Here is a 23,185-nt window from a genome sequence, read left to right as displayed (position 1 = left end):
AGAAAAAAGAATCAAAGGAAAAGTTTTTAAAAAATAATTAAATTTGACATTTTTTAAATCTCTTAACAGCAATTTGCAACATGCAGGAATGAGATTGAACACCTTAAATTGTTCTCATTCTGGGCCAGAAAGGTTGATTGACATTGTATTAACTATTATCACATTGTTAAAAGATACTTACTCTCTTAATTACCAGACTTAACTTTCTACAGTGCGTTTCATGGACAATTAACGCACAAATCATGGTGTATCTCTTAATCCCCTGAACTTGCTAGCCGCTTTGCACATTACTAATGGCATTCATTGTTAACACGCCATTACTATTCCAGCAATATCTGGCCCATTATTCAGCATTAAGTATTCTAACATAGGGTAGAATAGAGAGAACATTACTCTAACAATGGGACCAGCTCCTGCTGTATCAGCATGGTGTATTTTCCATTTACCACACCAACAATCCTATGCCTGTCTGAAATAAGAATTTAAGAAATAGGAGCAGAATTAGGCCATGTGGCCCCTCGAGCCTGCTCCACCATTCAATAAGATCATGGCTAATCTTAGACCTCAACTCCACTTTTCCACCTGCCCTCCATATCCCTTGATTCCCTTAGAGCCCAAAAATCCATTGATCTCAGCCTTGAATATACTCAACAACAGAGCATCCACAGCCCCCTGGCCTACCCCTTATCCTGAGACTATGCCCCCTATTTCTAGACTCTCAAGCCAGGGGAAACAGCCTCTCAACATCTGTCCTATCAAGCCCTCTCAGAATCTTATATGTTTCAATGAGATCACCTCTCATTCTTCTAAACTCCAGAGAGTATAGGCCCATTTTACTCAATATCTCCTCATAGGACAACATTCATCCCAGGAATCAATCCAGTGAACCTTTATTGCATCCCCTCTAAGGCAAGCATATCCTTCCTTAGGTACGGAGACCAAAACTACACCGTACTCCAGGTGTCATTCACCAAGGCCCTGTACAATTGCAGCAAGACTTCCTTACTCTTGTACTCCAACCCTCTTGCAATAGAGTTCAACATACCACTTGCCTTCTAATTGCTTGCTGTACCTGCATGTTAACTTTGTGCTTTGTGTACAACATCCCTCTGAACACCAACATTTAATAGATTCTCACCATTTAAAAAAATATTCTGTTTTCTATTCTTCCTACCAAAGTGTATAACCTCACATTTCCCCACATTATACTTCATCTGCCACCTTCTTGCCTACTCACTTAATCTATCTATATCCCTTTGCATACTCTGTGTCCTCCTCACAGCTTACTTTCTCACCTAGCTTTGTAACGTCTGCAAACTTGGATACATTACACTTGGCCCCTTCATCTAAGTCATTAATATAGATTGTAAATAGCTGAGGCCCCGGCACTGACCCTTGCGGCACCCCACTAGTATCAACCTGCCAATCTGAAAATGACCCCTTCCTTATTCCTGTTTTCTGTCATTTAACCAATTCTTTAACCATGCTCATATATTACCCCCAACCCACGAGCCCTTAGCTTGTGTGACAACCTTTCGTGTGGCACCTTATCAAATGCCTTTTGAAAATTCAAATATACTACATCCACTGGTTCCCCTTTATCCTGCTAGTTACATCCTCAAAAAACTCTACTAAATTTGTTAAATACAATTTCCCTTTCATAAAACCATGTTGACTCTGCCTAATCATATGATTTTCTAAGTGCCCTGTTACCACGTCCTTAATAATAGATTCTAGCATTTTCCCTACTACTGATGTCAGACTAACTGGCCTGTAGTTCCCTGTTTTCTCTTTCCTTCCTTTTGAATAGCAGTGTTAAATTTGCTGCCTTCAAATCAACTGGGACTGTTTTAGAATCTAGGACATTTTGAAAGATCACAACCAATGCATTCACTACCTCTACAGCCACCTCTTTTAGAACCCTAGGATGTAGGCCATCAGGTCATGGGGATTTGTTGGCTTTTAGTCCCATTAATTTCTCCAGTACTTTTTCTTCACTAATATTAATTACTTTAAGTTCCTCACTCTCATTTAGACCCTTGGTTCCCCACTATTTCTGTTTTTTTATGCCTTCTACTGTGAAGACGGATACAACATATTTGTTTAATGTCTCAGCCATTTCCTTATTCCCCATTATAATTTCTCCTGTCTCAGCTTCTAAGGGACCCACATTTACTTTTGCTACTCTCTTCCTTTTTACATACTTGTAGAAGCTCTTGCAATCTGTTTCTATGTTTCTTGCAAGTTTACTCGTATTCTATTTTCTCCCTCTATCAATTTTTTTGGTCAACCTTTGCTGGTTTCTAAAACTATCCCAATCCTCAGGCTTACTACTCTTCTTGGTAACATAATAAGCCTTTTTTAATCTAATACTATCTTTAACTTCTTTAGTTAGCCACGGATGGATCACTTTTCCCGTGAAGTTTTTATTTCTCAATGGAATGTATATTTGTTGAGAATCATGAAATATTTCTTTAAATGTTCGCCATTGCTTATCCACTGTCATACCTTTTAAGCTAATTTCCTAATCTATCTTGGCCAACTTGCCCTTCATACCAATGTAATTGACTTTATTTAAGTTTAATACTGATTTCGGACTTAAGTACGTGACTCTCGAACTCGATGTAAAATTCTATCATATTATGATCACTGTTCCCCAGAGGATTCCTTACTATGAGATTACCCTGTTTCATTACACAAGACAAGATCTAAAATAACCTCTTCCCTAGTTGGTTCCACGATATATTGTTCTAGGAAACTGTCTTGAATGCATTCTATGAAATCGTCCTCCACACTACTTTTGCCAATTTGATTAGTCCAGTCTATGTGAATATTAAAGTCCCCCACGATTATTGCATTACCTTTGTTACAAGCTCCTCTTATTTCTTTATTAATACTCTGTCCAGCAGTATAGCTACTATTAGGGGACCTATAAACTACTGCTACCAGTTTTTTCTGCCCCTTGTTATTGCCATACTGATTCTACTTCCTGCTCTTCTGAGCCAAGATCCTTCCTCACTACTGTCCTTATGTCATCCTTTATTATCAGGTTATGTCATCCTTTATTATCAGACTGCTAAATTAGGAATATAAACAGAAAATGCTGGAAACACTCAGCAGGTCAGACAGCATCCGTGGAGAGAGAAACCAAGTTCAGGTCGATGACCTTTTGTCAGAACTGGAAAATGTTACGTATTAGCAGGTTTTAAGCAAGTACAGAGGCCAGGAAAGGGGGGAAAGTAATGAATATAAGGGGTTGGTCTGTGATGGGGTGGAAGGCAGGAGTGATTAAATGACAAAAGGGATGATGGTACAAGGCAAAAGGGGGTGGTAATGGGACAAGTAAAGAAATTAGGGGCAGTTTTATGCTGTGGACATATCCCCAAAATGAACTGGATGGAGACTGCCTAAATATATTTCACCTTAAAGCCTTTGTTGATGTGCCCTGATCAAAGAGGTGCTTCTGTTTTTAAAAAAAAAAAAAAACAGGCAAGTTCATATGGATCTGTATTAAAGTTGCATATTAAAGGTACGTGATCTTTATTTTAGCTGTAATAGTAACATCCGATAATATTAGATTTCCAATCCTGATTAACGTAAAGAAAGAAAAAAACTTGCATTTATATGATGCTGTTCACGTCCTCGGGGTGACCCAACTCGCTGCACAGCAATTTAAGTACTTTTGAAGTATAGGCACTGTTGTATTGTAGGAAAGGAGCAGTGAAATAAATGACCAGATAATCTGTTTTAGTCGTTGGTTGAGGGATAAATGTTGGCCTGGTCACCGGGAGAACTTCACTGTAAGGCTAAAAGTTATCAGTGGCAAGCAATAAACAAAACCTGAACATTGAAACAAAGAAAATTATAATTCCTTTATATGACTATTTTGCCTTTGTTTGATCCTGAAGGGTGTTTTGTTGCTGACCCAGAAAAATACAAATATATAGACAAACCTAATAATAACAAAGACCAGAAAGAAACACTTGCACTGAGGCCTTGTTGTTTATAACATCGGTGTCATAGTTGGGATTTACAAACAAGAGTATTAACATTAGAAAAGTATGTTTGGTAAGGTACATCAGATGTTGTGAAGGGTACAACAATTTTGCTAGGCCTTCTGTGGTACTTCAATACCAAATAAATCATCGGTGTCTCTTGTTATCAGATGTAACTTTTTAGTGTGTGTTTGTATATGTATGTAAGAGAAGCAGAATCTGCTGTTTGACCATGTTCAGTAATGTCATCGGTAACAATCTAATAAAATAGTGACATTTCAGGATGGAAGAGGGGTTCCTTTGGAAGTGTGAAAAACATTAAATTCTCATTTCATCAGCCACCAGGGCAGTGTCCTATGGCTAGCCATCTTCAGCTGCTTCATCAATGACCTTCCCTCCAACATAAGGTCAGAAATGGGGATGTTCGCTGATGACTGTACAGTGTCCAGCGCCATTCACAACTCCTCAGATAATGAAGCTGTCCATGCCCGCATGCAACAAGACCTGGACGACGTTCAGGCTTGGGCTGATAAGTGGCAGGTAACATTCGCGCCACAGAAGTGCCAGTCAATGACTATCTCCAACAAGCGAGAGTCTAACCACCTCCCCTTGACATTCAACGGTATTACCATCGCTGAATCCCCCACCATCACCATCCTGGGGGTCACCATTGACCAGAAACTTAACTGGACCAGCCACATAAATACTGTGGCAACAAGAGCAGGTCAGAGGCTAGGTATTCTGCGGCGAGTGTCTCACCTCCTGACTCCCCAAAGCCTTTCCACCATCTACAAGGCACAAGCAAAGAGTGTGATGGAATACTCTCCACTTGCCTGGATGAGTGCAGCTCCAACAACATTCAAGAAGCTCGACACCATCCAGGAAAAAGCAGTCCACTTGATTGGCACCCCATCCACCACCTTAAGCATTCACTCCCTCCACCACCGGCGTACCGTGGCTGCAGTGTGTACCGTCTACAAGATGCATTGCAGCAACTCGCCAAGGCTTCTTCGGCAGCACCTCCCAAACCCGCAACCTCTTCCAACTAGAAGGACAAGGGCAGCAGGCGCATGGGAACACCAACACCTTCAAGTTCCCCTCCAAGTCGCACACCATCCTGACTTAGAAGTATATTGCCGATCCTCCTTCATCGCTAGGTCAAAATTCTGGAACTCCCTACCTCACAGCACTGTGGGAGAACCTTCACCACACGGACTGCAGCAGTTCAAGAAGGCGGCTCACCACCACCTTCTCAAGGGCAATTAGGGATGAGCATTAAATACTGGCCTTGCCAGTGATGCCCATATCCCATAAAACAAAAACATTTTTTTTAAAAACACATGCAAGTAGGATGCTGTCGCCCATTTGGGTAGGGAAAAATTACACCTGAAAGGTGTCGAGCTTCTTGAGTGTTGTTGCAGCTGCACTCATCTAGGCAAGTGGAGAGCATTCCATCACACTCCTTACTTGTGCCTTGGTGGTCGTGGAAAGGCTTTGGGTGTCGGGAGGTGAGCCACTCGCCGTGGAATACCCATCCTCTGACCTGCTCTAGTAACCATGGCATTTATGTGACTGGCCCAGTTGAGTTTCTGCTCATTGGTGACCCCATGATGTTGATGGTAGGGGACTCTGAGATGGTGATGCCATTGAATATCAAGAGGAGGCAGAGAGGCTCTCTTGTTGGGGATGGTCATTGCCTGGCACTCACGTGGCACGAATGTTACTTTCCATTCATGAAAGAGTTAAATTTAGTGATGGTGGAAGGGAGGGGGAGAGGAGTCTAGTGATTGTACTAGAGAGGGTACAGAAGAGATTTACAAAGATATTGCCGGGAGTAGAGAATCTTAGTTATGAGGAAAAACTGGATAGGCTGGGTCTGTTTTCCTTGGAACAGAGGAGGCTGAGGGGAGACCTTATTGAGGTGTATAACATTATATGGGGCATAGATAAAGTGGAAAGAACAGACCTATTTCCCTTATCAGAGGGGTCAAAAACCAGGGGCACAGATTTAAAGTACAGGAAACTTTCTGGTATCCGGCACCGACGGGACCGAGCTGGTGCCGTTAGATCAATACTGCCGTAGAAACCAGCGCTAATGTTAAAACACACGGAGCTCCGTGTGAAGCAACAAATCCTGTTGCTTAGCAACAGCTTCAAAACAGTCGGCGCAGCTTGCAAGCGTCTAGCTGAAGCTGTTGCTTAGCTACAGAGATGCTTGCAGAGCCAGGACTGGAGAAAAGAAGCAACGAAAAGAAAAAAAATGATCTGAACCGACTCCTGAATTTTGCCGGTAGATAGAGCTTTCCAGACATTTAACCTCCGGATAAACGAAAGTTTCCTGTAATTGGGGGAAGGTTTAGAGGGGATTTGAGGGGAAATTTCTTCACCCAGAGGGTTGTGGGGGTCTGGAACTCACTGCCTGAAAGGGTGGTAGAGGCAGGAACCCTAACCACATTTAAAAAGTACTTGGATGTACACTTGGGATGCTCTAACCTGCAGGGCTACAGACCAAGAGCTGGGAAGTGGGATTAGGCTGGATAGCTTTGTTGGCCGGCGCGGGCACGATGGGCCGAAATGGCCTCCTTCCGTGCTGTAACTTTCTATGATTCTAATGCAAGGGGAGTGCCAGGAAGGGAGAAGGATCAGAATGGGCAGGTGCAGAGAGAAGATTCTCTTGCTTTTGGATATGAAAAGGTCCATGAGATTCCCACATTTGGTGCCTGAAGTAGGAATAGAGGGTGCATTGGCGAGTGACCGAAGGAGAGTTGTTTCTGTTCTCCAGGATGAACGTCGAGTACTTGGTCACGCAAGGAGAATGGCAAATTGAAAAGAAGCTTTTGAGAGGCGGAGTCCTTCAAGTTATGCCGTGTTCTGTGACAGGCAAGGTGTGACACAACATTGAAAGCCTCGTCACAGTGCCACCTACAGGGGCCATAGTGATTGCAAACAATGGGGACACTTTTATGATGCAGTATATTCCATAAAAGCTGATGTGCATTGGCATTATCATAGGCTTGCCCCATGTGCAAAATTGAAATATTGTAGATATTTAAGCTGTTTAGATTATTATTTTAACTAGTTTAAATTACTTAGCTTGTTTTGTTTTATCATTTAGCTCATTAGAGTCTTTTGGACAGACAGCTTATTTGGATTGCCTTGTGCAATGAAGCATTTGTTACTGATGAAAGGAGCGAATAGTTTAGTAATTTTCCTGTATACAAGGGACTGTATGAAAACGATTTAGTTTCCATACATTTCCTTGGTTAGCTTGCAGTTATCTTTCTAGTACAACACGTACGGGAGGAAAAAAATGTCTGTAGGATACTGGATCACTGTGAAGGACTGCAATATCATCCTCCGCTCTTCATTATTCTATACTTAATCACATTATCTAAGCTGACACTGCACTGCAATTGAGGGAATACTGCATTGTCAGAGATGCTGTCTTTCAGATGGTCCCATCTACCTTTTTCCTCAGTTTAGGTGGGCATTAACCATCTAATTGCTCTATTTAAGGAACAGCAAGGAGTTATCCTGGTGTACTATGCTTGCAAATATTCCCACCTCAATCAGCACCCATAAAACCAATGAATTTGCCTTTCATCTCATTGCTGTTTGTTTAGTATTGCTAACCGCAAATTGTATTTGCCCACACAACAGCCACTGCATTCAGAATTACTTAATATTATGTGAAGTGTTTTGAGACATTTCTGAGACATGTGATAAGGCAATATATAAAGGCAAGTCTGTATGTTTCTTTTACATGCTGCATCAGGGAAGCTTGTTCAAACCTGTTTAGATTTATACTGTTGGAGAAGTAAGAAATTTCCAGAGTATTATAACAAATGCCACTTCCGACTCTGCAGAATCTTGGCAAATGCCAAGCTACTTCCTTTGTTGAGTTGCCAGCAACATAATGTTCTTTGAAAATTGTAAAATATGTTTCTGGTAATAAATGTTTCAAATTGCCTGCAAGTGTTCTGAAACTGTGGCATGTACTTTTTCACATCCCGTTGTGTTTCCTTTGAACTACATGTTTCCTTGTAGCTTTTTCCTAAAACCTACTCTGCCCCTATTAGAAAAAGGAAATGGATAATTTCAAAAGCAGCTAAGAGCAATAAGTCACAGGACATGTGCCCTAAGATTATACAGCAGTGTTACTAGTAGCTACACTGACAACTTGTAAGTAGAAACTTGTTTAGTAGTAGTTTATTAAGAATATGTGTAATGTATATGTATCCATCCAATTGTAGCCAGAGCATCTGCAATGACTTCTTCCACCCTCAAGGCATTACCTGCGGAATCCCACAATGATCTATCCTTGACCCTTCCTCCTCTTCCTTATCTACATGCTGCCCCTTGGTGACATTCCGCATGTACACTATCAATACTCGGCTCTACTTCTCCACGATCTCTCTCGATCCCTCCAATGTGTCTATGTTGTCAGACTGCTTATCTGGGTTCCAGTCTTGATTTTCTCTGGTTAAACATGGATAAGACCGAAGCTAATGTCTTTAGCCTCCACCACAAACTCTCTACTCTTGTCACCAATACCATCCCTTTCTCCAACCACTGTCTCAGGCTGAACCAGATTGTTCACAACTTTGGCATCCTATTTGACTCTGAGCTGAGTTCCTCCATCACAAAGAGCACATACTTCCACCTCCATAACATTGCACACCCACCCACCCCTGCCCCTACCTCAGCCTCTCTGCTGCAGAAACCTTCATTATAAAATTCTGACAGGGCTAGACAGACTGGATGCAGGGAGGATGTTTCCCCTGGCTGAGAGGTCTAGAAAAAGGGGTCATAGTCTCCGGATATGGGGTAGGACATTTAGGACTGAGATGAGGAGAAATTTCTTCACTCAGCGGGTGGTGAACCTGTGGAATTCTCTACCACAGAAGGCTGTGGAGGCCAAGTCACTGAACATATTTAAGAAGGAGATAGATAGATTTCTAGACGCAAAAGGCGTCAAGGCCATATGGGGAGAGAGCAGGAATATGGTATTGAGATAGAGGATCAGCCATGATCATATTGAATGACGGAGCCGGCTCGAAGGGCCGAATTGCCTACTCCTACTCCTATTTTTTTTTTTTTTTCCAATGTTATTGCTTTTGCAACTTCCAGACACAACTATTCCAATGCTATCCTGGCCAGGCTACCATCCTCCACCATCTGTAAATTCCAGCTGATCCAAAACTCTGCAGCCCTTATCCTCCCCACACTAAGTGACACTTGCACTTCACTCCTATCCTTGCTGCCCTATATTGGCTCCTGACCTCCAATTTAAAATTTTCAACCTTGTGTTTAAATCCTTTCACGGCCTCATACCTCCCTATCCATGTAATCTCCTCCAGCCTTATAATGTCCCCACCACTGAACCCTCCATTCCTCTGACTCTGCAACCCCTTCTCCCCTTCACCCCATTGTTGGCGGCCATGCCCTCAGCTACCTAAGCCCATGCTCTGGAAACCCCTCTGCCTCCCTAACACACTCCTCCTTAAAATCCGCCTCGTTAACCAAGCTTTTGGTCACACTTCCTAATCTTCTTTACACGTCCTTTTTATGCCTCTGCGAACTACTATTAGATGCTTTTTTCTACGCTAAAGGAGCTTTATAAATGCAAGTTGTTATTATTGTGTAGCACAAACCTTTTGCAGAGTATATCAGCAATGCTGGTGATGTATGTAAATTTCTTCTGCTCCCCTCTCATTGTTTAAAATCTCCTCAGGTGAAAAAATGCCTAAAGGGAGAACTACTTCCAACCTTTCCCTCTAGCTGATCAAGAGGATGCGTGCAAGATCGGGAATTTGGTGGTGGGGGTGGGGTGAAGGGAAGGTGGAAATAACATGGCTGCCACTCGGCACCTTCCCCAAATTCTCAGCATGACTTAGTTGGTAGCACTTTCTCCTCTGAATGAGAAAGCTGTGGATTCAAGCCCTACTCTAGGACTTGAGCACATAGTGTAGGTTAACAATGTAGTGTAATACTAAGGAACTGCTGCAGGTTCCACATTTTGGATGAAATGTTAAAAACTCCCAGGGCACGATTCAAAGAAAAGCAGGGAGATCGCCTGTGCCCTGGTCAACATTCCTGCCTCAACTAATGCCACCTAAACAGATTATTTCAAATCTGTTATTAACGAGTCTTATTTGCTGTTCAGGAAACATACAAAAAACAATGACAGGAAAAGACCAACTGGCTCATCAAGCCAACATGGTTCAACCTACATACACCATCGTCCCCATCCCACTCACCCCCTCTCACAATCTCCTAGAAAAGGTTAAAAAAAAAGAAATCGTTTTTGGTCAATTTAGGTAAAAATTCAAGGAAATTCCTCTGACCCTCAAAAGCAATCAAATCAAATCAACTTTTATTGTCATTGTTAGTGCACAAGTGCAGTACAACGAAATGTAGGCTTGCGGCTCCCGAGAGTGTACATTTAGATGAAGACATTTAAACATTCAACATACATTTGGCTTGTAGTATATTAACATAAACATAACCATAATAAAGTGCATTGGCAGATGTGCAGGCTTTAGAGTTTATTTGTGGAGTTCAGTAGGATGACAGCCGTGGGAAAGAAGCTGTTCTTAAATCTGGTCGTACGGGTGCGAATGCATCTGTAGCGTCTCCCAGATGGCAGGAGGGCGAACAGACTGTGGCTGGGGTGGGTAGGGTCTTTGATGATGGACCGTGACCTCCGTAGACAGCGTTTCTGGTAAATGTGCTCTATGGTCGGTAGCCGGGTGCCGGTAATGCGTTGGGCAGTTTTGACTACCCGCTGCAGGGCTTTCCGGTCATAGCTACAGCTGCCATACCATACTGTGATACAGTTTGTCAGGATGCTCTCTATTGTGCAGCGGTAAAAGTTAGAGAGGATCAGGGGTGACAGGTTACATCCCTTCAGCCTCCTTAGGAAATATAGGCGCTGCTGGGCCGCCTTCTCCAGAGAGGAGGTATTGAGGGACTAGGAGAGGCATACTGCAGGAGACCACAGTGACTGATATCGCTAGGACCCATTTACTCACCTATGTATTATAAATAACTCAACTTACTTACCACTCATAGGAACCCTCCAGCTCCCTTTTAAATGCTTGCAACAAATTCACACTCACCGCATGTACTCTCACCTATTTCAGAAGTCGACGACTCTCTGCAAAAAGAAGGACTTTCTAGCATCTAACCTATACTTTTGTAACATTCTGATGATCCTAGTTCTTCCCTGCTTCACTAGCTCAAATAACTGTGGATGGAATCTGATACCTTCATTATTTTAAAGATCTCAAGCATATCCTTTTGAAGTCTACACTTTTCTAAGGTAAAAAGATCTAGTCATATAAGCCTGTCCTGATAACCAAGAGTCTTTAAGCGAGGTTATTAATCAAGTGGCCCTCCTCCGAACCTTTTCCAGGATCTCTATATCCTCCATTAATTCAATTAACCTCAGACAGCAAGCAAGCTCATTTTTGACCGTATAGATATTCTAGGTTTTGCATAAGTCAGACATTTGCATCTGATGAAGAATGTACACCAGAAACATCAGAACCTGTCTTTTATCTTTACAAATGCTGACTGATCTGCTGTAGACATAGCATTCTAGATGTAGCCAGATCAAGGCTTGCACTTGTAGTTTTATATTTAATAATTGTGGGACTTTTTGCGAATGTTGGCTGCTACATTTGCATACATGACAGTATCTGCCCCTTAAAAGTAAGTAATTGGTTAAGGAGCAATTTGGGATGTCCCAAAGATGTAATATTCATGCACAGTCTGTTGGAGCTCAAATGTGCTGCTCTACTGTCACATCAATGGCACCCTTCTTTTAAATTACTTATTTGGAAATAACACTTTCCCTGGTACAGTTAGTTTAATAATTTTTTATGGTACTAATTGTCAAACATTTTCAACCGGAATTTCTGCGGGGGTTTATCCACTTATTTGTCCTAACGACTGTTTCTGCCATTTCTCCGGGGTCTCTTCTGAAGTTACAGTGGGCAATCTGTGGAAATTTTACCCCTTTATTTCTACTTGAGTGTTTGTTTTACAGCTGACTCTCCTCCTTCAAGTTTTCTGAAGTAAAAAATGAGATCAGTATTGTTCTGGAAAAAGTTTTTAAAAATTCTCCCTCACATCTCACTGGTTTCTTTGATCTTGTTGTTCATGATGGCTAACCATTCAATGGTTGACCGCCAGTACATGCATGTGAAAAAGTGAAAAAATTATACTTCATCATGAAGTCCTGGGTTCAACTACAGGCTAGACAGACAGGATGAAAGTCTCTCTCTGATAACTGTTAATGATTTTAAGTGAAAGAAGCTTGGGCAATCCCGTTTCCTGTAGGAGCAAGTCCACAGAACAAAACCGCCCTCAAATTTATCACTACGTGGCATCAATTCACTTTTTTTATGTCCATAAGAGCATAGGTGGTGTTCCCAAATAATGTAATGATATGAATCATATATTTAAATATAACTGCTGTCATTAAAAGTCCTATCTGCAACATCGGCCCACTAAACTTCAAAATATTCCCCCTATGAGCAGCTCTCTGCGTGGGAAGCATTGGGCAGCTAATTTTCATGCTGTCTTTTTCCCAGGTGCATCTGTTTTTCTTGCTGTCTACTTTAATTCAGTTTGAGTTCCTCTTAAATTATAAACAGAAACTCCTGGAAATACGCAGCAGGTCAGTAATCATCCGTAAAGATCAAAGTGTGATGTTTCGGCTGTGTACCCTTCATCAGATACAAGTGGCTGACCTACGCTAAACCTAGAATCTTGTGTCTTCTCAATTGAGTTGTTCCAAGATTTCTATTCCACCTCTGTTTCAGAAATGTTAATTCCCACCTCTGCCTAAAACATGGGACACTGCTGAATACTACATGCAAAATGAAAATTTTGTGTGCGCGCAGTACAAAATTACCTTCTAGTTTTACATTTAATTGTAGGACGTTGTGTACAAATTGGCTGAGGTAGAGGTTTCGTGGCTTTGTCAAAAAAATACCTGACCTATGCCAAATCTAGAATGTCTGTACTGTCATGGATGATAAGTGAAAACCTAAACGGTTTCCTTTGCTATAAGGACCAGTCATATACATATGTTTTTATTTCAGATTTCCAGCATCTGCAGTATTTTCTTTTTGTATTGTTGTAGTCATATACACAAATTCAGATACTCTGTATTTAACTAATCTGCACAAAAAACTTGTAAGAACATACTTTCTGAATTTTTAAGAGACTGGTACTGTGAAATAAGTTTAGGCTTGTAATTGTTTTATTTTACCACACTGTCTGAAATCATGGGACATGGGGATAATGCATCAAATTCCAAGACCAAGAAGTAATAATTCAAATGATGCCAAATCTATTTAAGAATAAAATCAGGCCACCCTCTTAAACAATTGTTTGTGACGTATCTTAGTTTAAGAATTGTGGTGATGGAGTCAAAGATACAGACTCTTAACAGTGTATAAATAGGTTTATGACTATCTGATATTAGAGTAGTCTGACGATTCTATTCAGTATTTCAAGACTTTTACTTGGACCAAGTCTCTGATCAGACAATAGCCCAGTATCCTGCTCAGAATTGTGGTAATCTAGCGCATTTGCTAACCAGTTAGACTCTCATTGGCAGTCACCCAGTAATAATAGACTATGTTTCAATAATTCCCTTTGCAAGTTTCTACAGTGTTGTACCTAATTTATTTTTATAATTTGAACATTTCCTTACAATCTTTTGTACTTTGTGATCTGAAAACACTGTAATGAATTTATTCTTAAGAATAATTTTTAAAGTATAAGTAAGTCATTAATTCATATTACTCCCCAAAGCCATTCCAAATTGCTATATATAGTAGTTATGCTTCTTTGTTATAAATAGAGAAATTACTATCTGATTATTACAATGATCCAACAATTACTTGCATTTGTATAGTAACTATAAAGTAGTAACTGCCACAAAATTTTGCAGAGGAGAAAATAGGCCGTGTTGGGGATGGATAAGATATGGGGTTCAAAGCTCAGCTCGGGGTCAAATAGGATACAGAGATTCTGCACTGTGGCTCAGCCGAGGCGACCAACCAGGAAAGGGAATGGAATCTGGGCTCAGGATATGCAGTGCTTGGTTCGAGCCAAACAGGGTGGCTTTGGGTGGTGTTGGTTGAGGCAGGAATATTGGCCAGGACACTAGGAGAACCCCTTGCCTTTCAAAGTGTCTTGAGATCTTTTGCATGTACTTAAACTACCAGAACAGTAAGACAGTTTAACATCTCATCTGAAAGACCATCTCAAAAACTCCCAACAATGCAGAACATTCTCAATACTGCATTGGAATGACCATCTAGATTAGTGGCTCGAGTCTTGGAGTACAACTTGAACCAGCAACATTATGGCTGAGATGTGAGAGTGTTACCAATTGATCGAAGTAGATATTCTGAATTGAAGACTTCTAGTTTTACATTTGGTTCTCAGTCGTCTGTCCAAAATTTGTGGTTCTGGGATCCGTCACTGCTAGTATTGGTCTTGTACATTGTAATAGCAGCTGACTTAACTGACGACAGGGCAGTTTTTCCCCCATTCCATTGTATTGTAAACAAAATTGACTGGGAAGTTGTGTAGTTGGTTAGAAGGTTATTTATTCATCTCTGGGATCTGGATTTGAATCCAGCCTGGACTAATGGGAACTGGAGATTATACACTTTCATTTACAAAAAAGTACGTGCAATTGTGTGAGAATGTTAGCTACAACAAGCTCAGCTTGATTGTGTTTAGAATTATTAGTGGGCATCTCAAGTGTTGGATCTCAGTTTCTGAAACTAACTGCCTAGTTGGATAGAAGGAGTAGTGTTTGCATAAAAATGATCTGTCCTAGGTGTCTTTGTTTTGTAAATGTATGATGAAAGATTTCCTAAACGTGTTGATGAAATCAATGAAAGGACATCAGTTATGTTTCATCCATTCAACTTCTGCGTGCACTTTCCATATATTTGGAATGAAATTTGTGCTCTCGGAAGTCCTGATATGAAATGCTAGCCATTGAATGCATAGACCAAACTGTGATGTATACTGTTAATATTTCTCAGTCCTACTTTGAATGGCAGAGAGCTAAAGTTGAAGGTAATATAATTTTTTCTGTCAATTCCACAGACTGGTGAATTTTCCGCCCGTTTCCTTTTGAAGCTCCCAGTGGATTTCAGCAACATCCCAACATACCTTCTCAAGGTAACGTCCTCTACATCTTCAGAACAAACTCATGTTGTGTTGTGTTTAAAACTGGGACCCTCTTCAGATAAGTTGCCATATGCTTTAGTTTTACTCTTGATCAACCCAGAAATCTCGAGGTAGTTAGATTACGTTTATTTCTTGCGAGAAATTTATTTTGGATGGATTTTTGTTGCGGTGTCTGGTACCAATTTACTCATTGGGTGGGGAGTGCTGTAGGGAAAGTTTAAACTCGTATGCTTGGAAAAAACAAGAGAAACCGAAAAGAAAGCAAAAAGGCTAAGGGAGGTAACAAAGAAAAGCAGGAAAGTAATAAAGAACAGACCAGAATGTGAAAAAATTAAAGAGTAAGATTACACACACAAAATTGGGGTCAGGATTGTGTGGTATGTGTGTGAATGTACAAAATATTTCAAAACAAAATTGGATAGAAGCAATAATAACTTGAGGGGTATGATATAGTAACTATAATAGAGACATGGCTTGTGTTTGAACATGACTGGGAACTTAATATTCCTGGTTATAATGGTCTCACGAGAGAGGGAAAAATGGGGTGGAGTAGCAGTATCAATAAAGGATTCTATCACAGCAGTAAAATGTAGTAATATTCATGGGTGTTGTGTTAAGATGATAGCCATATGGATAAAGTTAAAGTATCGGAAGGGAAAAGGTACAATTCTGGGTATGCACTGCAGGCCACCAAATAATGGAGATGAAATAGAGGAGAAGATTTGCATACAGTTGAGAAAGTTATGTGCCAATAACAGTGATTTTAACTATCTAAAATAGATTAGCATAAAGGTAATGCATGTGGTCAAAGTGGGCAACCGTGTTTTTTAGAATGCATCCTAGACTGCTTGCTAGATCAGTATGATTTTGCTAAAAAGGAAAGAAGCACTACTGGATTTAGTTCCAGGAAATTAAGTAAGACAAATAGCTGATGTGAGAGTAGCAACCGGAACATAGTTAGGTTTAAAGTCAAAATAGAAGAGGATCATGAAAAAGGCAAAGGTGCTGCACTGGAAAAGGGCAGAGTTCAGAAGGTTAAGAACATTTGACCCAAATTAACTGGGAAGAAAAGTTGGCAATTGGATTAAGAGTGGGGACTCTTCGAATACGAGCTGGAGAGTGCCAAATTGAGCTATTCCTGTATGGTGAAAAGGGGTGCATCAAACGGCAGATTTCTGTGGATAAATCAAGAGATTGAAACTAAACTGAAAATTAAAAGAGAGGCATCTGATAAAACCATACATAAGAAAATCATGAGGAATATAGAAAGTGTAGGAAGGAGGGGAAAAGGGAGATTAGAAGGGCTAAAAGGCAATATGAAAAACGGCTGGCATAATGATAAAGGAAGTAGTAAAGGCTAAATCAAATCAAATCAACTTTTATTGTCATTGTTAGTGCACAAGTGCAGTACAACGAAATGTAGGCTTGCGGCTCCCGAGAGTTTAGATTAAGACATTTAAACATTCAACATACTAAGTATAATAACGTACTAAGGCTAAGTATAATAAACGTTAAAAAAAATAAGGGAAGGATGAAGGGAGGAATCTGGTTGTGGAGGATTAAGGTACAGCATAAAAGGAATTGGTTCTTAAAAATTTAGCAGAACTCAAAGTAGTTAAGCCACCGATCCCAGGCCTTTGAAGAAAATCAGATAGGAGATAGCAAAGACCCTACCCACAATTTTTCAGTCCTCCTTAGATATGCAAATTGTGGCAGGGGACTGGAGGATAGCTAATATAACAACTCTGTTCAAGAAGGATGGAATGATAAAGCAGCATTAATTAACCTAATGATGCCTTTGATTGGAAACTATAATATAAAGAAACTTGAGATATTGGGACCGTTTGGCAGTCGTGCCTATATAATTTAATAGTATTTTTTTAATTATGAAGGGTTTTGATACTGGGAATAGGAAAAGAATATTTCCCCTGGTTAGGAAGTCGATGACAAGGAATCGTTAATTTAATATTGGCGATGAGAGAGAGGAGACACTTCTTTATGCAGAGTTGTTCAGCATCGAAAGGAAGTAGTTGAGGGTAGGTAAACATTTGAAGCCGAGGAAGATTCAAGACTCTGGGTAGAGAGCAGGGTAGTGGAATAGTTTTGGATTGCTCCAGCAAAGATCTGACACTGGCGCAATGGGCTGAGTAGACCCTATCTGGGCTGTAAACCTCTAGGGTTCTAAAATGCACGCATAAATATCAGCTATGAATTTGATTTATGCACAGTGTTGCAGCATAATCTGCATTTTAAATATTCTGAGCCCGAGATTCTTGCTCTGCAATTGGACATGCAGAGGAACAAGATTCCCCTCCCAAATCCTAGGGTCAAGACCATTCGCATCGTGCTGGAAACTGTCCCATCCACTGCAGTATGCCCGGGGTATCTGCCATTTAGGGGCATGGTGGGGGGGACGGGAGGGGGACATGAATTTCTGAGTGGCATTCCGCCGCAGTGTTAAGGGGCCGGCTGCTCCAGCCAGAGAAGACTAAAAATATTAGCAAGTTGCTCCTTTCCTAACCACAACATATTGCATTTGCAGCAACTGTGGGGCCAGTTTGCACCCCAAATTCCAGCCCGCCTGCCCCGATTACTCTGCTGCTGTATCCTTATGCTCAGGACCAGAAACTTTGAACCCTATGTCTTTTATTACTTCTCCAATACGACAGTTTGTTGCCTGTATTTCTGCTATTCACTGTTGCATACCGCCATACCTAAAATTCTGTGCGATTTAAACTATAATGTGACATGAGAAAGCCATCTATGTTAGATAGTCATTACGGCGAAGAAGGAGGCCATTGACCCATCAAGTCCATTGCTCTCTGTAGAGCAATCCAGTCAGTCCCATTCCGCCGCTATTTCCCTCAAGTGCCTATCCAATTTCCTTTTGAAATCATTGATCGTCTCCGCTTCCACCACCCTCGTCAGCAGCGAGTTCCAGGTCATTACCACTCGCTGCGTAAAAAAAGTTCTTCCTCATATTCCCCCTGTATCTCTTGCCCAAAACCTTAAATCTGTGTCCCCTAGTCCTTGTACTGAGTGCGAGGTCAGCAGAGAGTGCTCTGAGTTTGGGTAAGTGTGAGTTAGGGTAAGTGGGGTGTTAGGTGCTCTTTTCAAACTTTAACTCTGTGGGTTGCAGTTAATAAGGCCTTTCTGGTGCAGAGTGACTGTTGGTAAACCATTTAACTGGTGTAATTAGAGGAATTGATTTAATTTAAATCCATTTAATTAAAGGGGATACTAGCATCTAAAATCGGGCAGAGGGTGTCCATAACTAACAATAAAAAATGTAATTAATTACATAGAATGGAGCAGGTGATGTGTTACTGTTGTGAGATGTGGGAGCCGGTGAACCCCATTGAGGCTCACGGTGATTACGTCTGTGACAAGTGTCTGCTGCTACAGGAGCTCCAGCTCCGTGTTGATGAGCTTCAGACACTGCGACACATCAGGGAGGGGGAGAAGTTCCTGGACTCTGTGTTTCAGGAGATGGTCACACCTATGAAGTTAATTAATTCAGATGTAGCCCATGGTCAGGGACAGGACGGTGTGACTACGAGTGAGGCAGGTACGGGGATCCAGGAGGTAGTGTTGGAGGAGCCGCAGCCCTTGCTCTTGTCCAACAGGTTCGAGGTTCTTACTCCCTGTGGGGACGGGAGCAGGGACTGCAGGGAGGATGAGCAACCTGGCCACAGCACCGTGGAACGGGGGGCCATTCAAGAGGGGGGAGTAAATAGAAATGTTGTAGTGGTGGGGGATAGTATTATTAGGGGGATAGATAGAGTTCTCTGCAGCCGAGAGCGAGAGTCCCGTAGGCTGTGTTGCCTACCCGGTGCCAGGGTTAAGGACATCTCCTCTGGGCTGGAAAGAAACTTGCAGTGGGAGGGGGTGGATCCAGTTGTCGTGGTCCATGTTGGTACAAACAACATAGATAGGACTAGGAAGCCGGTTCTGTTAAAGGAGTATGAGCAGCTAGGGGTCAAATTAAAAGACAGAACCTCAAGGGTAATAATCTCTGGATTATTACCTGAGCCACGAGTGAATTTGGCTAGGACAAATAAAATTAGAGAGTTAAATGTGTGGCTCAAAGACTGGTGTGGGAGAAATGGGTTTTGCTTCCTGGGACACTGGCACCAGTACTGGGGCAGGAGGGAGCTGTTCCGTTGGGACGGGCTTCACTTGGCCAGTGCTGGGGCTAGAATCCTGGCGGATCATATAACTAGGGCTGTAGAGAGGGCTTTAAACTAACTAGTGGGGGGGAGGTTCCTAGAGAGCAAATAATAAAAATGACAACAGAGAAGGTCATAGACTTAGGTAGCAGTGGGGAAATTAAAAACCAGAGCGTGTCAGGAAGGGGCAGAAGGTATGGAGTAAAAGGTAAAGTAATAAAAAGGGCAAAAGCAGGAACTAAGTGTCACAAAACATATTTGAAAGTTCTCTATCTGAATGCACGTAGTAATGTCCTTTTCCAAGTTATGAGTTTTTAAAAAATATTTGCGCAGTCCCTGGCATCAACTTCCTGTTTCAAAATGTGATTTATTGATTTTTTTCATGCATTCGTTTCTTTGATCAAAACCTTTCTTGACTGTTGTCATTCCTCTAGTTGAATCTAGAGTGAACTCTCTTTTGGTCATTAACTGAATTCAAGACTTGCCTATCCTTTTACAAGTTTAACTTTTGCTGACTCCTTTCAAAGAAGAGAGGTTCGATACCAGATCGAGACTTTTTCTACAGTGGGGCCTATGAGAAACCCCATGTATGCATGACTGCTACGAGATACTAAATTCTTAAACCGGAATATTTCAGGGTCCGTGCAGGCGCGATCAGAGGTGGGTCGAGTGGGAAAGTTGACATTTCTTGCAGCGGGTTGGGAACCCGCCCATATCCTGCCTTTCCCTCCGGTGTGTCTGTCAGCACGGCAGCGACCCGACCGGCAGAGGCGGGCGATCCAATTTAAAGGATTATTACCATGTTGTCAGACCTTTAAGAGTCTTCACCTTACCCTTCCAATTTCACTGGATGCCCACGGGACGCGCGCTGCTCGGGGACCACGTCTGTCAGCCTGAGGCGGGAGTTGAGTGGCCATTGATCCAGCTGATTAGTTGGCTGCATCAAATGTACTATAAAAGCTCCCACCTGACAGCTGATCACTTTTCTCAGGCAGAAGCTGTTGCTGACTGCATTGCCAGCACGGAGTGAGCTTTCGACAGGCTGCAAGTCTTTCCAGCAAAGTCTGCATCCAGTGTCGCCTCATTGGAAGAACTCTCTCACCATTGACAGATTGCTTCTGTCATCTCCACTTCACCTACCATCTATTCCATCAGCATAGGTGCCGTTTATACTGTCTCACCTTGGTCCTCAGAATCGGACCACCATGACCAGCAGCACCAGCGCCACCAACAACAACAACAACATCAACCTTCTCCTCAACACCCTGATGCTGCGCAGGACAGAGGGCATCAGAGCAGGGCTGCACCGCATTGGAGGCGATACCCACAATACAGCGTATTCAGGCGGAGGATGAGTTCCCTCAATATGACTGAGCAGCAGTGCCAAAGGAGGCTCAGGCTATCGCGCCAGGTCATCGCAGACATTTGCACATTGCTGGAGCAAGACCTGCAACCCAGAGGAGTGGGTGGAGAGATTGGGTCGATTGGGCTTGTACTCGCTGGAGTTTAGAAGAATGAGGGGATCTCATTGAAACTTATAAAATTCTAACAGGACTAGACAGACTAGATGCAGGAAGATTGTTCCCGATGGCGGGGGAGTCCAGAACCAGGGGTCACATTCTAAGGATAAGGGGTAAGCCATTTAGGACAGAGATGAGGAGGAATTTCTTCACCCAGAGAGTGGTGAACCTGTGGAATTCTCTACCAAAGGCGGCAGTTGAGGCCAATTCATTAAATATATTCAAGAAGGAGTTAGATATATTTCTTAAGGCTAAAGGGATCAAGGGATATGGAGAGAAAGCAGGAACAGGGTACTCAATTTGGATGATCAGCTATGATCTCATTGGCGGAGCAGGCTCGAGGGGCCGAATGGCCTACTCCTGCTCCTATCTTCTATGTTTCTATGACACGCCTTACCAGTGGCTGTCAAAATCACCAGCGCCCTCAACTTCTTCGCCTCCGGCTCCTTCCAGGGATCTGCAGCAGACATTTGCGGCATCTCGCAGTTGGCTGCCCACCGATGCATCACACAGGTCATCAATGCCCTGTTTGACAAGTCAGCCAAATATATCAACTTGGCCACTGATGAAGCCAGTGTTACTGAGCGGGTGCTCGACTTTGCTGCTCTGGCTGGCTTCCCATGGGTGCAGGGCGTCATTGACTGCACACATGGCTATCGGCATCCCATCATAACCCAGGAGTCTTTGTCAACCGCAAGGGCTTCCACTCCCTCAATCTGGTCTACAACCATAGGAAGATCATTCTGCATGTGTGTGCCAAATTCCCTGGCAGTTGCCATGACTCTTTCATCCTTTGCCAATCCAGCCTCCCACAGCTCTCTTCACACCTCCAAACAATCGTTCCAGCTGGCTGCTTGGAGACCAGGGCTATCCACTGAAGCCGTGGCTCCTGACACCCTTGAGGAGGCCAAGTACTGAGGCCGAGGAGAGAATTAATGAAAGCCACATCTCCATCAGATGTGTCATAGAGCAGACAATAGGCATGCTCAAAATGCCCTTCAGATGCCTTGACAGATCTGGAGGAGCGCTTCAGTGCACATCAGCCAGGGTCTCCAGAATTGTTGTGGTCTGCTGCACCCTGCACAACAAAGTGCAGCAGCGAGGATTAGAGCTTCATGAGGAGCAAGGCACTGAGCGCACAGCCTCTTCAGAGGAAGAGGAGGAGGAGGAGCATCAGCTGGAAGACGAGTAAGAGCTGGAGGAACCTGTGGTGCAGATGGCACCAGCACTCAAGCACATTGCAGCCCGGCAAGCCAGGGATGGCCTCATCATGGCCAGATTTACTTCACTTTACGCAGTACACCCATATGGCTGCCACATGCTTCACTAGGTTGGCAACACTCCACATCCACACCATAAAGCATCCCTACAATGACCAAACCATTCCTTTCACAGTCATTGCTCTGACCCTTCACTCCAACTAAGCCACTTCCAAAAGTGCGCACAAATCAAGACCAGAAAGTTTTGAAAATAAATAAATTGATGGTTCACATGACATTAACTGAAACTTCACATTCACATTGAATAAAACTGCCAACTGGCTATCTTGTGAATCTACTTGTGTGGCATCTTTCTCTTCCGCGTGCTTCTACGTGGTGCTACAACAACAACAACTTGTATTTATATAGTAAAACGTCACAAGGCGCTGCACAAGAGTATTATAAGACACAAAATTTGACACCGAGCCTCGTAAGGAGAAATTAGGGCAGGTGGCCAAAAGCTTGGTCAAAGAAGTTTTAAGGAGCGTATTAAAGGAGAAAAGAGAGGTAGCGAGGCGGAGAGGTTTAGGCAGGGAATTCCAGAGCTTAGGGCCTCGGCAACAGAAGGCACGGCCACCAATGGTTGAGCGATTATAATCGGGAATGCTCAAGAAGGTAGAATTTGAGGAGCACAGATATCTCTGGGTAGGGGGGGATCTGAAGAAGATTAGAGATAGGGAGGGGCGAGGCCATGGAGGGATGTGAAAACAAGGATGAGAATTTTGAAATCGAGGCACTGCTTAACCGGGAGCCAATGTAGGTCAGCGAGCACAGGAGTGATGGGTGAATGGGACTTGGTGCGAGTTTGAACACGGGCAGCCGAGTTTTGGATGACCTCAAGTTTACGTAGGGTAGAATGTGTTAGGCCAGCCAGGAGTGCATTGGAATAGTCAAGTCTAGAGGTAACAAAGGCATGGATGAGGGTTTCAGCAGCGGATGAGCTGAGGTAAGGGCAGAGACGGGCGATGTTACGGAGGTAGAAATAGACGGTCTTTGTTATGCTGCAGATATGT

General features: G+C 42.6%; 1 protein-coding gene across 4 annotated transcripts in view; it reads left to right on the top strand.

Annotated features, from left to right (window-relative positions):
• The window catches only part of babam2 (BRISC and BRCA1 A complex member 2), a 223,271-nt gene that overhangs the window by 57,190 nt on the left and 142,896 nt on the right, over positions 1–23,185 (top strand). For all 4 annotated transcript variants that reach the window (XM_085997911.1, XM_085997913.1, XM_085997909.1 and 1 more), the window contains one exon: positions 15,141–15,215. In XM_085997911.1, the coding sequence (XP_085854037.1) occupies positions 15,141–15,215 (75 nt within the window). The remainder of the gene's footprint in view (positions 1–15,140; positions 15,216–23,185) is intronic.

Source organism: Somniosus microcephalus, chromosome 9 (genome assembly GCF_052327205.1).
Source record: "Somniosus microcephalus isolate GS21.2 chromosome 9, FLI_Smic_1.0, whole genome shotgun sequence".
Taxonomy (NCBI): Eukaryota; Metazoa; Chordata; class Chondrichthyes; order Squaliformes; family Somniosidae; genus Somniosus; species Somniosus microcephalus.
This window is presented reverse-complemented; position numbering and strand designations above follow the sequence as displayed.